We start from the raw sequence: 17,302 nt of genomic DNA, 5'->3' as shown, positions 1-17,302 counted from the left end.
GCTGCTTCTGCCCGCCGTCATTAATCCATTCGTGCAGGAGACGAAATTGAGCAAGGCCGATATAATAAAAGTGAGTATGTTGTTCAACCGAATTAGTCGTGCAAATATGTTGCAATAACACCATGCTTGTATTTAACCCATAAATACGCGTCAAGGCTCCACATGGGGCTATCCTGTGTGCGGCTCTTTTGTTGATGTTATAACGCAGGTATGCTTCTCTGCAGCCCAGGGCCGTGCAGCCCCGCTGCTACTTTAACCGAGGTGGAATTCCGTGTTCAAACGTCTAGTAATGCGTGCAGTGCAAACAAGAGCAACCATTGTTTGGTTTCCGTAAACCTCAAGGCGATGTGGATTATCAGACGCTTGAGAGGTGTCGGTTCTAGCCAGTTCTCCTTGCGTGTGTGTGTGTGTGTGTGTGTTTGTGTCTCTGTATGTTTATGTGTTTGTGTGTATATGTTTTTGTGTCTTTGTATTTATGTATGTGTTTGTGTTCTCGTTTCAGTGTGTCCTCCTTGGTATCTTCCTGGTGCCTATCCGAGGGATCCTCCTGTCCTTGGTGCTGATGATCACCTGGCCCGTGGCCGTGATCACCACCTTCAAGCACCCCCTGAAAGGCTCGGTGGAGCCCATGACGGGCTGGAGAAGGTAAACCGGGATGTAAACACAGCCATGCAGGGGAGCCAACTGTCTCAGACATTAACATTTGCATTTATGGTGTTTACCGGCCGTTTTTATCCAAAGCTAGGTACACTAGGTACAAAACTAGGTACATTTGTCAGAAGAAAGAGAAACAACAATATATCTCTGTCTGTGCAGTAAGGATGTCCATATAACCAAGTGCCAAGCACCAACAATTGGTAGGTTAACCCATTCCCCATATACAACAAAGATAGCTAGGATAAGATGCTACACAATGCTATATATTATCTTCCCTATAAGCGTACTTCAGTACTGTAAGGATCATAAAGCAGAAACGTATACACACGGCGCAGAAGGTCAGTCATCGACAGCACAGAAATCGGTCTCTCATGAAAAAAATATTGAATCATTCATTCCAACGTTATGGAATCATAATCATGTTTATGACCTAATCATTTCGCATAAGACACCACTATGCTAGGTTGTACAACACCATACATTTCTAACCAATGCATGTTGGTTAACACTTAACCCAGTGTTACGCTCCCTTCATAACAGAAACTCAGGGGGGATTACAGTCATGTTGCGACACTTCAGTCCTTTATTGCTTCGGTGTTTGTTAAGAGTCTTGGACTTGCTCAAGGAGGCGTTTCTGATGTTCTCAATTGTCTGATGACTTAGAGGTCTAACTCTACTTCCAATTACCAACCCCACTGTGAAACACTGTGCATGATGACCACCTCTTTTTCTACATGAATAAAAAACACATTGTTTGTACATCTAATCAGTCTCCTCCTGTGGTCGTCCAAGCACTGCTCAATGTCATGTCCTCACCTTGGGAAGCACTGTGCTCTACAAACAATACTATTATTAGTATCATGTCGTCGTTTTTTTTGTTATGTTATGCAGATATACCTCGCCGTCAGCTCTGCCTTTTTTTGCATATTGCATTACTTTTTACTATTAAGCAGACGTGAGAAGCCTTTCCACTATATTCACATTATCGTTTACATAGGGCATTTAACAAACGCTTTTATCCAAAGCGAAGTACATTTGTCGGAAGAAAGAGAAACAATACATCACTGTTGGTACAGTAAGGATGTTCATAGATCCAAGTAACAAGTACCAACACTTGTTAGGTTAACCCATTCCCCGTGCACAACAGAGATAGCTAGGATAAGACGCTGCACAATGCTAAGTACTACTTTTAAGTGCCAGGACGTACAACGTACAATACGTGTGTTGGGGGAGGCTCTGCGGAGTCCAGGTGACCTCTGAAGTAGTGAGTCTTGAGCCTTTAGCGTAAGCTGGTGAGCGACTACGCGGGCCTGACCTCGGCAGGGAGCTCGTTGCACCACTGCGGTGTATCTATATAATATTTCTATCCAGACGTATGCCTGACATCTCTCCGCCCCCGTCCCCAGGTTCATGTGCCGCCGGGTGATGGCTCCGCTGGGCCGGGCCTACTACTTCGCCATGGGCTTCCGGGTGGTGGTGAAGGGGAAGCAGGTGAGCAGCCGGGAGGCCCCCATCCTGGCCGTGGCCCCCCACTCCACCTTCTTCGACGGGATCGTCTGCATCGTGGCCGGCCTGCCCTCCACCGTGTCCCGCGTGGAGAACCTGGCCACGCCCATCTTTGGCCGTGAGACATTCTCAGCGCCTCCGCTGTTATTACATTTGGTGTTTGTGTGCGTGGGTGGTGTGTGTGTGTGTGCGTGTGTGTGCGAGTGTGTGTGAATGCATGTGTGTGTGTGTGTGTGTGTGTGTGCGTGCGTCTGTTTGTGTGTGTGTTATGTATTAATATGTCATCATTGTGAGAGCTTCTTCTTTCTTGTCGACTAATAATGTCCAAATAAGGAAATAGTATGTGTTAGAGCCCTTCAGCATGAATGAATGACCTAACCAGTCTGACTCGTGCGTATGTGTGTGTGCGTGTATGTGTGTGTGTGTGTGTCTGTGTGTGTGTGTGTGTCTCTGTGTGTGTGTGTGCTTCCTGACGTAGGGTGTGTGCGTTGTCTCCAGCCGGTCCTGGTATCCAGAGAGCGCACTGATTCCAGGAAGAACACCATCCGAGAGATCGAGAAGAGGGCCAAGTCAGAAGGTGTCTGGCCCCAGGTCTGTCACACACACGCAGGCACACACACACATACATGCATGCACGAACGCACACACACACAGTATTAAAGCACATCTCATGTGCTTAAATACTTCAGGTTCGAAGTCCAAGTATATACCAGGAATATAAAGTCACCAATGTACTAGTAAAGTCATCATTCAATCACAGCAAAGATCCATAATGCCTAGTTTGTGTGCTTAGGAAGCAGTGGTTTGCGGAAGATGGGTGAGCTGTGAAGATTTAAGGAAGCTCTGTGAAACACAGGATGTGGTCGGTGGCCTCTATCCTCTAGCAGCAGCACAAGCACCTCTTCCTTATTTGTTATTGTTCATCAACACCGATAACATTCGGTCCTTTCGTGCTTGCCTAACCTTGCCTGGGCGTGAGAACACTCAACACAGCCTACTGATTACACTGAATCATTTTCACTCTCTGAAATGTGAAAGGAAAAAAGTGGTCTATAGTATTTTAAATATTTGCTTATTACAAGGACGGCGTCACAATTTATTAATAAGTAAAGCGATGAGCACATCAGTTATCTGATCATTTGTTAGTAGGTTTTTGCATGTACGGTTAATCCATAATAGTATTTGATTGGAATACTGTTATCCTAACATGCTGTGCTTGCTTGGTTATTTTAACCATTAATAATGTTATTCTTCCTTATCTAAAGGTTCTGATATTTCCAGAAGGAACCTGCACAAATCGCTCTTGCCTCATCACCTTTAAACTGGGTATGTTTCATTCTACTTTAATGAAAAATATGTATTTATATTCTGATCAAAGTTAGTGCAATACTATTATAGCATTTCCTTTCTTTTACATTTCTCAAGTTTTGAGTTAGCCTGGGTATACCCATGCTGCCTTGCGAGCGATTTCATTTTGCGCTGCTAGGCAGCCTGGATTCCATGGATCAAATTTTCGCCTGAGATAGGGAACCGATCACAGAACGGGGAGGAACGGCAAGACGATGACGACGTCTATGCGACACACCCATCGTCTTCTTCCTCAGATTTTTGTCGCTCTAAATACGTCACCTGGTATAATTGATACGATTGGCTATGAGCTACGTACAGCCTCATGATAGACATTCGTAGCGCCCAATAAACGGCTCCGGGCAATCGTAAACCACGCCTCAAATACGAGAAAATGAATGTGTGGTTCCCAGACCTCATCTCAATGTAGATTGAGATGAGGTCTGGCGTTAGCCAGGCTAGTTTTGAGTCACACCGAACAAACCTTTTGACTTTTCATGTGACTCTATAGTTAGGTAATGAACGGCATCAGTTTCACTGTTGGTTTCGCCAGAGTTCACAAAGACAGTATAGTTCCACACAAGAAGTGACTATACAGAAAAGGCAAACGACATGCACATTAGACATGTAATCTATCTATCTCTGTGACCGTGAAACCCCTTCTCTATTTACTCTAGTACCCATAAACCTTGTATCCTATCGGAGCAGGAGTCAGCCTCATGCAAATCCGCAACACATGTAGGCAAAAGGCCACTAATGTGGTCTGGAGACACAATGGCTCTTTTTTGAGCCAGCTCTTAGAACCGTGTAGCTGTGAGCCGCACACATGATTTGTTCTGTGACCTGGTGAGCTGCACATTGTTAAAGCAAACACACAGATAGAAATATCTGTGGCTTATGTGGAAATGTTTGGAAATGCATAAAGATAAAGGATGCGACTGAGCTGGGCTGGTGTGTTGATTGTGCATCATTGTGTGGTGGTGTGTATGTCTCTCTCCTCTCCCCCCCCCCCCCCCCTGTAGGGGCCTTCATCCCTGGGGTCCCTGTGCAGCCTGTGATCATGAGATACCCCAATAAGCTGGTGAGTCTTGTTTAGTTTCAGCCCTCATGTTATATTGATGACCAAACCTGCACACGCATTAGATCTCTAGCAGTAGAAGGAGTCTGAGCATGACTTGACTTAAGACCTACGTGCTAAGCTGCGTTCAACATACCTCTGACTTTATGCAGTGTATTGTCGTAGGCTGATTATCATAGGCTGACGTATGATAATGTTTGTGTGTTCTCTCACACGTCCTCTACCGATGCCCCCCCCTAAGTAATAAGTGACTCTTTTCCTCCCTCTGCTAGGACACGGTGACCTGGACTTGGCAAGGCTTCAGCTCGTAAGTCTCACACCGGCAAGGAGCGTTTATTGTGACAAAGTCACAATAATCGTTCTCCTCACCCTGTTAGGCCTTCTCATCAGTTACATTTTAATTCATTGAATGTTTCTCTAATGCAACTCGAGTGTTGTGTGGAAACGAAAGCCTTTACTTCCTCATGCCTGTTCTCCTTTATAGTGAGAGGGGAAAGTTACATGGAAGTAGGCAGTAGAAAGCCATGATTGTATTGTTTTGTGATTATTAACAAACTGCATGCTTGGATTGAGTATATAGTTAATCATTTAACTCTTGAAATTCTGAATGTGTACACATAAAGGTTTTCGATGGGAGTTAAATGATTAACTATTGCCTATTTTATGTTTCAGGAAGACCTTGCTTCTTCTGACGCTGTGTCAGTTGTACACCACCGTGGAGATCGAGGTACACCTACATGTTTCACAGCCTCTTTTTTTCTATTCATTAACTAACCTGCATTCTTCCAGACTGACCTTTGTTCCCGGTGTGGTGGTAGTTCCTTCCTCCCCAGATCCCCACAGAGGAAGAGAAAAAGAGTGCGCCCCTGTTTGCCAGCACAGTGCGCAGAGTGATGGCCGAGTGAGTGATGGGTTCAAATTCTTCACATGTTGGGAAATATATGCTTTAAAAAAGTATTATCTGTGTGCACATGATTGAACTATGCTGCATGTCTCTGATAGAGGACATGGAGATGGTTCTAAAATATATTATACAGAGCGATTTAGGGGGAAAATATAATCTTTTTCTTTCTAAATTAAGTTAATGAGAAACCAGATCTAGAGATATACATTCAAACTGTCCTCATGAGTTTAGAACCAAGTGTGTAAAATGTTGTTGCTCCGTTCCTTAAATCTAAATTCTTATTCCTCCAGCATTGTTTCACTTATCAAGCACCTTGTATCGCCGTTCTGTACGAAAACATTCAATCTTCAATACACGACTCTTGATTTGTTCCGCCTACACACATGTCAAGTGACCACCCACACATGTATAACCTTCATACATATGAACTCCCCTGGACGGAAGACAGACCCCACGTATGAAGGGTTCATGTCCTACCCACTCCACACCCCTCTTACACACTTATTGTCGGTTGCACGTCTTTTTACTTAAAATGGTGTAGCATCTTATCCTAGCGATCTTGGTTGTATATTGGGAAGGGGTTGACCGTACAACGTCTTCTGACAAATGGACTTATTGGGAGTTGCTTTGGATTAAAGCTTCTGCTAAATGTAAATGTCCAGTGTTGTCGTATCATGTAGTGTTCATGTCCAGTGTTGTCGTATGTAGAGTTCATGTCCAGTGTTGTCGTTTGTAGAGTTCATGTCCAGTGTTGTCGTATGTAGAGTTCATGTCCAGTGTTGTCGTATGTAGTGTTCATGTCCAGTGTTGTCGTATGTAGTGTTCATGTCCAGTGTTGTCGTATGTAGAGTTTATGTCCAGTGTTGTCGTATGTATGTTGTCGTATGCAGAGTTCATGTCCAGTGTTGTCGTATGTAGAGTTCATGTCCATTGTGGTCGTATGTAGAGTTCATGTCCAGTGTTGTCGTATGTAGAGTTCATGTCCAGTGTTGTGTCACAGGGCCCTGGGCGTCCCGGTCACCGACCACACGTATGAGGACTGCCGGCTGATGATCTCCGCCGGGGAGCTGACTCTGCCCATGGAGGCCGGCCTGGTGGAGTTCACCAAGATCAGCCGCAAGCTCAAGTAAAGACACCCCTCTTTTGTTATGCTTCACGTAATGTTCGTGCAGAAAGACATGATTTGGACGTTGCTATTACAGGCCTGCGACAGCGACAGATAGCATATTAGATTATTTTTATTTATCAGAACATTACATTTTTTGATTGATGTCGGGATGGAAACAGAATTTCAACAAACATCAAAATCATTTTCACCATGTACACAAAAACAGCATCTCAGCAGTAGTGGGTGCAGATGTCATATGGGTGCATGTGTCCTATTGGTGCACGTGTCCTATGGGTACATGTGTCCTATGATTGCACACGTCCTATGTGTGCACAGTTCCTATGGGTGCATGTGTCCTATGGGTGCATGTGTCCTATGGGTGCACGTTTCCTATGGGTGCACGTGTCCTATGGGTGCACGTGTCCTATGGGTGCATGTTTCCTATGGGTGCACGTGTCCTATGGGTGCATGTGTCCTTTGGGTGCACCTGTCCTATGGGTGCACGTGTCCTATGGGTGCACGTGTCCTATGGGTGCACGTGTCCTATGGGTGCACGTGTCCTATGGGTGCACGCGTCCTATGGGTGCACGCGTCCTATGGGTGCACGCGTCCTATGGGTGCATGCGTCGTATGGATGTGTGTATCCTATGGGTGCCTGTTTCCCATGGGTGCCTGTCTCTGAGCCTGTCCTCTTCCCCCTGCAGCCTGAAGTGGGAGAACGTGCAGAAGGAGCTGGAGGGCTTCGCCGTCATGGCCAGCTCCTGTAAAGGGGGCCGCATCTCCATCCAGGAGTTCGCCCGCTTCCTAAAGCTGCCCATCACCCCGGCGCTGGAGGAGCTGTTCGCTCTGTTTGACCGGGTGAGGAGCCGAAGAGGCTGGGAGGGTGTGTGTGTGTGTGTGTGTGTGTGTGTGTGTGTGTGTGTGTGTGTGTGTGTGTGTACATATTTTTTGCGTATGAAGATACAGACTTCAACTTTGCCATCTGCACATCCAAATATGTATCATGATATGGATGGTAGAGGCTTATTTTACTGCAGTTTGGCTTCTCCACAAAACAATTGTTGTACACAAAAAATGAAGGGTATGTTTTTTGGGTAACTTTGCAGTATTGCAAGCAGAATTGCTGTTAAATAAGCAAACACTTTTTTTTGTGTGATCGATGTGAGCGTTCGAGTACTCCTACCCCTTGACCTTTTACAGACAGACAGTATAAACAACAGCACATCCACCCACATGCCTCACCATGTCTCTGTATCTCTGTAAGTGTCTCTCTCCCTTTCCCCCTTTCTCTCTCTCGCTCAGCTCATAGCTTGTGTTGACCTTTGACCCTGTGCAGGACGGCGACGGCACCATCGACTTCAGGGAGTACGTCATCGGCGTGACCATGCTCTGCCGCCCGGCCAACACGGAGGACGTTCTCCGCATGGCCTTCAAGGTGAGCTGGACCCTCTTCATGGACTGAGTAGATAGACCTGTGTGTGTGTCCCTGTGTGTGTGTGTGTCTCTGTGTGTGCATGTCCGTGTGTGTGTGTGTGTGTGTGTGTATGTGTGTGTGTGTGTGTGTGTATGTGTGTGTGTGTTTCCCTCTGCGTGTCCGGGCAAGAAATTTGCATCTCACAAACTTTATATTTACCAAGTGAAATAATGTGGTGATAAATTATTTGGTTGTTATAACTCAAGCAGGATATTCTCCCATTTTGAGAGGAAAACAACAGACAGAAAAAAAATTCTTTCAGCCATTTTATTTTAATTTAGAAGTACAATTGAGAAATCCATATCTCAATTTAAATTCTACTTGGTTATAATGGCGTTGGTCTTAATATCTGACCACAGTAAAGTGTTATTTTAACACTCAAGAGACTGACTCTCAAATGAAAGTAACAGATGTGATTGTGAGTGCTGGAACAGCGCCGCGGCGTATGCTAACCCAGTCCAGAGGAACAGGGAAAGCATTCTCAGACTCCAGCTATAAGGTCACGTCAACAATGTGCTCCTGTCTTTGTTTGCATACTCCGACACCGGCCACGTCACTCTGAGCCTTTTCATCAGTTTAGACCCAAGGAACAGTGTTGGATTCACTTGTTTGTTTGTAATTTTTCATGATTCTTCCGCTGTTTGTTTTCTGGTGATGTCATTAATTTAAGTAGTCTCTACACTATTCAAAAGAAATGCTCTCTCTCTCTCTCTCTCTCTCTCTCTCTCTCTCTCTCTTATCCCCCATTCCACACACACATTTCCATCTGCACTACCCCATCTCTGTCTATCTCTCTCTCTCTCTCTCTCTCTCTCTCTCTCTCTCTCTCTCTCTCTCTCTCTCTCTCTCTCTCTCTCTCCCTCTATATCTCTCTCCCTCTCTGTCTCTCTCTCTCTCTCTCTCTCTCTCTCTCTCTCTCTCTCTCTCTCTCTCTCTCTCTCTCTTCTCTCTCTCTCTATCTCTCCCTCTCTATCTCTCTCCCTCTCTCCCTCTCTCTCTCTATCTCTCTCCCTCTCTGTCTCTCTCTCTCTCTCTCTCTCTCTCTCTCTCTCTCTCTCTCTCTATCTCTCTCCCTCTCTATCTCTCTCTCTCTCTCTCCCTCTCTATCTCTCTCCCTCTCTCTCTCTCTCTCTCTCTCTCTCTCTCTCTCTCTCTCTCTCTCTCTTTCTCTCTCTTTCTCTATCTCTCCCTCTCTATCTCTCTCCCTCTCTGCCCTTCTCTCTCTCTGCCTCTCTCTCTCTCCCCCTCTGTGTCTGTGAGCAGTGTGACATAGGACCCCCCTCCATGCTTTATAATCCCAACACCCTTCCCTTCCTCCTTGTCTCCTCCAATCCCAGCTGTTCGACACGGACGAGGACCAGCGAATCACGCGGCTGGAGTTCTCAGCGCTGCTGCGTTCGGCGCTGGGCGTGTCCGACCTGAACATGACAAAGCTCTTCAAAGAGATCGACGCCGACGCCTCGGGATTCATCACGTTCGGTCAGTGCAGGCCTGCTTCTGGCCGGGTGGGGTCCGCTTATCAGATCGGGTGGAGGATCCTCCATCCCGCTCCGGGCTGACGGATGCCGGCCATCGGAGATGAGATTGTGGCCATTCTGGGTTTCATTTGATGTTTGTATCATAGACTCAGTCAGTAGTTGTGTATGATTTAAAACCTTGTTTGTATGTTATACAGTACGGATGAGAGGTTTAGGGTAAAGAGAGCTGGGCCGGGATTATAATTCTGTAAGACAATAGGAGGCTATATCTGGAGTCTTGGTTGATGTAAAGTACGGTCGTAACTAAAGTGAGAACGGTTTATCTAATGGGTTCTTAATACAGTCTAGTCTCTCTCTCAGTTTAGTCTCTCACTAAGGCTGTTTAATTAGATTTAGAGTAAAATAAAAAAAGTACCAGACGAGCTGGCTGTCGGTTTGCATGGTTAACCGTGTTCATATGTGCACAAATGGGTGAATGTTTGCATTAGTGTAAAGCGCTTTTAGGGGTCACTGGTCAGTAAAGCGCTGTATAAATGCAGTCCATTTACCACAACATCGTGTTTGTGTCCCTGCCAGCGGAGTTCGAGGCGTTCGCCCTGACACACCCGGAGTACGCCAAGCTGTTCACCACCTACCTGGAGCTGCAGCGCTACCAGGCCCTGAAGGTCTCCGGGGACGAGGGGCCCGAGTGGCCCCTGGAGGAGGCCCTCCTCCAGGGGCCCGGCCCGGCCGACCAGGGCTCCGACAGCGCCTCGGACAAGAAGGACGACTGAGCTCGGAAACTCTGGGACTCTGGAGAACCCAACGCGTGACATCGCTCACCGACGAGTCACACGCAGACATGCACATTTACACGCACAGACGCACATACCCCCCCCACACACACACACCCAAACACACACACACCAAACCGGTCCCTTTGCACTAATTCATTCTTGACATTTTAGCTTTTGTAAAAACGTTTCGGGACGACTGGGATGGTGTGAACACAAAGAGGCCAAGTGGACGGTCGCTCGCACATCCTGGGGGGATGTCACGCGCTGCTCTTTCTTAAGTGTTTCCAGAGCGAGAGTCTCTGTATCCTCATTTGTTTTTGTAGTGCCTTTGAGAGATTAGTCCGAGCCACTGCCCAACGAGCAGCTCTCCATAGGGCTCCTCGTGGGGTTTTTATTTCTCCCTCACTAAGAGAACACCACTTCAATGGGGAGAGGGTGGTAGAGGTGACACAATAATAATAATAATGATGATGATAGCATGTATTCATGCTATCATGATAGCATGTATTCATGCTATCATGCTACATTCAGGCTAGGGGTGTCCTGAGGGTGTGTGTGTGTGTGTGTGTGTGTGTGTGTGTGTGTGTGTGTGTGTGTGTGTGTGTGTGTGCGTGTGTGCGTGTGTGTGTGTGTGTGTGTGTGTGTGTGTGTGTGTGTGTTCACACAGCGATGTGTCTAGTGCACTACACCTCACGTTACGTGTCGGTCACAATGAGTCCATCTCCACATCTTCCCTGTTCAAGTCCATCTTTTCTTTTTAAACTTCACCAGCACAATATATATCTACGTATACATAATATATACTGTTCATATATTTACATATTAATATACCACTTCAGCCACTGTCGTTGGTTTGCATCTATGACATTCACCGCTAAAGCTTGGTGGACGCTACAATCCTGTGTAGATAACCGAGAGAGACAAATAAAACAAAAAAAACATTGCCAAATATTTGTATGTATGTAAGCATCCTCTTCTTTTTAAGCAGCGGATTAATTAGCATGTGCTTTATTAAGGTATAGCCAATCAGGCACAGCCCCGCTGGGGACCTTGTTAATGCTACATCTGCAGAGGGAGAGAGCGCACACGCTGTGAACTCTGCGCTTCGTTCCTCTTCCCGTGCTCAGGGAGACAGACCTTGTTAGACGGCTGTATAATTAGCTAAAGGTTTTGTTTTGCATGTGTTTCTATTTGCATTTCTACCGAGGAGTTATTCGCTGAGGCAGCAGAAGTGCGCGCTGGCTTTACAGCTACAAACGCAGAACAGCGTCTGAAAATAGGGCAATTTGTGAGCAAAAAGGCAGAGCTGCTTGTTTTGCATGTTCCACGGGGCTCTGGTTTTAGATTAACTCGCAGCATTGCTATTAATTTAGCGGGTTGCAAGGCAATTATGTGATTCTTTTATTTTTTTGTTAACACAGCAAAAGTTTGCTTTCTGCAATGAAAAACAAGCAGACCATTTTTAGCTCTCTCCTCTTGTGTATGTGTCACCGCAGGGGGAAACTTGTTACAGGAGTTTGGGCGAGTTTGTAATTGGTTTTAATGAGGCTTGAAATGTATGCATAAATGAAAGCCCCCTCCATCTTCAGTTCTGTAAACCGCCACCAGGTGTCGCCAGTCATCTGTGTCTGAGTGCATATGTTTGTGCGTGGATCATAGTTGTCGAACATTTGTATATATGAGCATTGGTTGATGCCCATGCATCCTCTCATGTCCCTGATCTATTTCTTGCCGGTAAGAAAAGATCGATCGTGGAATTTTCACACTCCTGTGTAAATTAGAGTTTAGCAGGTCATTTGTATCTGTAACACACTTAAAGAGGACCCCTAAGATAACTGTCGGGCCAATGTCGTTTTTTTTTGTAGTTTTTCTAACCGCAATAAAATGCTCTTTGTCAAAGTCCTGGTCTCTATTATTTTGTTTTGTTCGGAAAACAAATTTCACTGCAAACATATTTTCATACTTCTCCCAGTTTTACTCCCCACTTTCCACTCCCTATAAAATACCCCCAGATATCTCTCCTTTTCATCAAAGTATTGGAATGTGGTGTGATTATTCATTATCACACAAAGTCTTGCATGATATAGATATGTAAGAATTACAGTTCAACAACTAACCATCCTTCGGTAATAAAAGCATGATGTAATCATTGCTCTTAAAGGCCTTCATAAAACCACTGATATTGTATGGGGTAAGGGTTGTTTATGTTATATTTAGAATTCTATGTTATAGCTATATGTGCATCTGGTTTTCTATCACACTGAATCATACAGAATCAAGCTTGAAACATATAAAATATTAACTTTGGAATTACTTTTAGATATGTCAAACTATTTTGGACGCATATATCAGTTGAGTTGGAATGTGCTCATTATCATAACTGGCATCATTGGAATCATCATTGGAAACCCTTTGTTATGATTCAATGTCCCGATGCAAGGTGAACAGGCCTACTACTTACTCTGCATCCATCATCTTGTGTTTAGCTGGTCGTTGACCCAGCAACTGCCATGAAGTCTGAGTGCATGAACTCGCACCAAAGTCTAAAAAGTACACACACGCGTCCCCCAACACATACACAAACATGCATACACACACGCATATACACATACATACACAAACACACATACACAAACACGCAACCACACACATACAAACACACACACACACACACACACACATACACACACGCACACACAGCTACAGTACGCGGGCTGCCGGTCCTCCAGATGAATGATGCAGACTGGGGCGCTTCATTAAAAGCCTGCTGTTAGACAGCTATTACCAGCTGTAATGTCCACCTTCAATTTGTTTTAACCTTTAACAACGTGCGGGGCCCGCTTTAATGTTAATCACAATTGATGAGATGGCAAAGAATCAATTAGGGCCACACCGCCGCGGCAGCCCTTGTTTATCCTCGCTCACCCACCGCAGATCTGTCTCTCCTCCGCTGCCCCTACCTGTCTGTCTGTCTGTCTGTCTGTCTGTCTGTCTTTCTGTCTGTCTGTCTGTCTGTCTGTCTGTCTGATGTGTTTCCCTCTCTCTCTCTCTCTCTCTCTGTCTGTCTGTCTGTCTGTCTGTCTGTCTGTCTGTCTGTCTGTCTGTCTGTCTGTCTGATGTGTCTCCCTCTCTCTCTCTCTCTCTCTCTCTCTCTCCCATATCCCAATCTTGCTATACCTCTCTCTCTCTTTCCCTCTCTCTCTCTCTCTCTCTCTCCCACTCTCTCTCTCTCTCACTTCCCGTCTCTCTCTATCGCTCTCTATCTCTCTCTCCTTTCCCTCTCTCTCTCTATCTCTCTCTCTCTCTCTCTCTCTCTCTCTCTCGCTCTCTCTCTCTCTCTCTCTCTCTCCCTCTCTCTCTCTCTCTCTCTCTCTCTCTCTCTCTCTCTCTCCCTCTCTCTCTCTCTCTCTCGCTCTCTCTCTCTATCTCTCTCTCTCTCCCTCCCTCTCTCTCCCACTCTCTCTCTCTCTCACTCGCTCGCTCTCTCCCTCCCTCCCTCTCTCTACACTATCTCTCTCTCGCCTCCTCCTCTGTCTTGCTGTATCCATTGCGTCCTGCCTGGGGGTGATCCTGTCTCTGAGGATTGTGGGCGATACGATCCCTAATCACATTTTCTCTCCACAGGTCCAAAGAGCGAGAGAACCAGCGAGCAGCGTCCATGGCTGAGCAGGACCATGCACGGACCTCAGACAAATGTGTGTGTGTTTGTGTGTGTGTGTGTGTGTGTGTGTGGGTACACATTTGTGCTTGTGCAAGTCGTTGTGTGTGCGCATTTGTGTTTTATTTGTGTGTGTGAGCGTGTGCACCTAATGCATGGGTGAGTCCTTGTGTGCGTGTGCGTGTGCATGCATACGTTTTTGTGCCTGGATGTGTGTGTGAGTGTGTATCTGTGTGAGTGTGTTAATCGGATAGCGGGACTCACGGTGGAGTCAGGAGGTAAAGGTCAGCCCCGACAGCCGGTGCTTCTAATTGATGCTCTGATCAACTGCTTCCATTTCAGAGCGAGCTGCGCTAACCCAAACATGATGAGCATGTGTTCTGAATAGCGCTCCGAAAGTGAAAGACACGCTGAACGTTCATGCTTTGACCTTTGGCTTTTCCTTTAGACATTTTCTTTAATAGCTCAACACACAATACTAACTAACACAACATCTCACCGTTAAGCATGTAGTCGCAAAATACATGTTTACCCGTGGTGAAAGCCACCTTGTTCAGATAGGAGGTCTGTAACTACCGGTGGTGGGTCAGGGAGGAAAGTAAGATGCACCGTACTGAGGTCAGTAGTATTCAATGTAAACATAGCTTCTACAACACTAATAATATCACCAGGCATATTTTTGAGTTTCTTTCGGAAAATAACAAACCCAAAGTAAATAGAGCATATCTCCACAACTGCAAGGGCTGTAATATGTAACCCTGTTACCAAAATAAAGATAACACCTGTGAGATCGTTGTGCAATTTAAATATTGAATTTTGATACGACTTAATTCGAGTGAATGAGCCTAGAACACAGCATAAGGGGAAGATTTAATTTCCACCTGAAATAAAGTTCATGTTTTGGATTGAATAACATCAGTTGGTGGCCCTGTAGTGCTTTCCTGAACACCTGATGAGTAAGGCCATTCGAAGTGAGACATGAAGGCCGTGTTGTAGCTCGTAGATTAATGACCTGAACAGAGTTCCTGAATAAACTGTTAGGGGTATGCATCACACCAGGCCAAACCTGGAGCCTGCTATGGGATTTATTGCCGATACTGGACATATCTCTTTCACTCCTCAGAACCCCAATTAGACATAACACACACACACACACACACACACACACACACACACACACACACACACACACACACACACACACACACACACACACACACACACACACACACACACACACACACACACACACACATACACACAATCCATCTCTCTCTCTCTCTCTCTCTCTCTCTCTCTCTCTCTCTCTCTCTCTCTCTCTCTCTCTCTCTCTCTCTCTCGCGCTCCCTCACACACACCTCCACTGGCAGACTGTGGATGCACCCCTGGTCTCCTCCAGGGTGGATCCCGGTGCCTAGACCGAGTTCAGGGCGGCTCCGTAATCTCATTGTTCCCGCTTCCTCGTCACACCAGAAGACACCTTGTTGATTCTCTCTGGTTTTGTTTTATTCCTGGTGGAATGTGATTGTGCTGGGTTTCCTGTGTGATGGTTTGGGGGAACAGTGAGGGTCTGCACAAGGGTACGGCTCCTCCAGCGAGCAGCCTCACGTCAGCCCTCAGCCGCTACCGTTTGCACACAGACCTTTGTTTTCTCCTCATTGTTATCGCTGCTCTCACGTCTTTGGGACGTGTGTGTCTGTGTGTGTGTATGAGGACTTTATGTGTGTAACAGCCTTTTTGAGCCTCTTCCCCAATTTCGTTGCACTTTGTGCAATGACAATAAAGAGATTCTGATTCTGATTCTGATATGATCATTTGATGTGATTGTGCGGGCGTGTGGTGTGTGTATGTGTGTTTGTGTGGGGGTATTGAATACGTTTATGTGTGTTCAGGTATGTCTTTATGTGTGTATGGTGTTATATGTGTGGTGTGCATGTGTGGTTGTGTGTGTGTGTGTATTTGTATATGCGAAGTTGATGTATGTGTGCGGTTATGTGGTGTGTGTGTGTGCGGGTATGTGGTGGGTGTTGGTGTGTGTGCGTGCATTTATCTGCATGTGTGTGTGTGTGCTGGTGTGTGTGTGTGTATGTGTGTGTGTGTGTGTGTGTGTGTGTGTGTGTGTGTGTGTGTGTGTGTGTGTGTGTGAGTGTGTGTGTGTGTGTGTGTTTGTGTCTGTGTGTGTAAAGTGTTACATGTGTGTGCGTGCGTGTGTGTGTTTATGAGTAATTCTGTGTGTGCGGTAGTGTGGTGGGTGTGGGTGTGTGTGTGCATTTGTCTGTGTGTGTGTGTGTGTGTGTGTGTGTGTGTGTGTCTGTGTGTGTGTGTGTGTGTGTGTGTGTGTGTGTGTGTGTGTGTGTGTGTGTGTGTGTGCATGTGTGTGTGTGTGTGTGTGTGTGTGTGTGTGTGGTGTGTGTGTGTGTGTGTGCATGTGTGTGTGTGTGTGTGCTTGCGTGCCCATGGATGATTCTCTTCCAGATGTCTGTTTGAGGGGTATGATTTTAAGAAGGTAAAGCGTTCCTGTGTAACAATCCACACTGGGTCATATTGAGGTCGGGGGCAAAGCCGGGGGCCTTTTTGTCCTCTCCTTTCTGTGGAGCAGAAGGGATCCATGCAGATTGGATCTGAAGGGCTTTCATATTCATATCATGTCTTCCCCTGAGAGATCCCAGCAGAGAGCTGAACTGAAGAGGGACCCGTCTGGGTCAATGCCATTTACGACTGTTTGAACACGCCAATTTCTCTGACATTGTAATTCCACTTTGGGCTTAATCCGATCCATTATCAGATCAAGACACACACATTTGATTGATATGGTTTCACACCCGCCCAGGGGGACTCTGAATGACGACAGCCTGCCGCTAGTCTCATCATTTCCACATAATTCACAACTATTCGGTTGCTTTCTTTCTTTTTTTGGGGTACTTTTTCAAGCTAAATAGCGAATATGGAGTGAAAATGACACCCTTCAATTCTGTATAATTATCAGAAAGGCCCGGTAACACACAGGTGCATTTAGTACAACTTGTCAAACTCTTTGTCTGAAACCAGGTTGAAGTCTACATTTGAATTATGGCATTTTTTAATTAAGGATTCGTCAGCCATCATTGATAAACTGCACCACACTGTCAGAATAAAAGTAAGTTAGAAAGAATGAATGTACTCAACTATAAACCTAAACTATGTAGCTTACTTCTAGAATCAGCCCTGTAATGGCAGACCATTACCACACCTTTTAGACAGCCTGGGAAGTAGTCTGAGAGGGTCCATCCAGACAATGATAACATATGTTAGTGTTGGACCAGCAGTCCATCTTAGC

At 45.8% G+C, this 17,302-nt stretch overlaps 1 protein-coding gene across 1 annotated transcript; it reads left to right on the top strand.

The window, feature by feature from the left end:
- The first annotated feature begins 6 nt into the window (after window positions 1-6).
- LOC132471688 (lysophosphatidylcholine acyltransferase 2-like) lies at window positions 7-12,227 on the top strand. Its single transcript, XM_060070913.1, has 14 exons — window positions 7-70; window positions 503-645; window positions 2,064-2,281; window positions 2,642-2,754; window positions 3,429-3,489; window positions 4,533-4,591; window positions 4,861-4,895; window positions 5,261-5,315; window positions 5,407-5,489; window positions 6,493-6,618; window positions 7,305-7,458; window positions 7,937-8,035; window positions 9,412-9,553; window positions 10,129-12,227. The coding sequence occupies exons 2-14, from the start codon at window positions 563-565 to the stop codon at window positions 10,323-10,325; spliced, it is 1,425 nt and encodes a 474-aa protein (XP_059926896.1). The 5' UTR covers window positions 7-70; window positions 503-562; the 3' UTR covers window positions 10,326-12,227.
- The last annotated feature ends 5,075 nt before the right edge of the window (window positions 12,228-17,302 follow it).

This window comes from Gadus macrocephalus, chromosome 14 (assembly GCF_031168955.1).
Source record: "Gadus macrocephalus chromosome 14, ASM3116895v1".
Classification (NCBI taxonomy): domain Eukaryota; kingdom Metazoa; phylum Chordata; class Actinopteri; order Gadiformes; family Gadidae; genus Gadus; species Gadus macrocephalus.
This window is presented reverse-complemented; position numbering and strand designations above follow the sequence as displayed.

Bases quoted from the DNA above. Each gene is read 5' to 3' on its own strand.
- LOC132471688 (XM_060070913.1), top strand. From the start codon at position 563: ATGATCACCTGGCCCGTGGCCGTGATCACCACCTTCAAGCACCCCCTG. The intron at 5,490-6,492 runs GTGAGTGATGGG...GTTGTGTCACAG, and splicing joins GTGCGCAGAGTGATGGCCGA to GGCCCTGGGCGTCCCGGTCA. The intron at 8,036-9,411 runs GTGAGCTGGACC...CTCCAATCCCAG, and splicing joins TTCTCCGCATGGCCTTCAAG to CTGTTCGACACGGACGAGGA.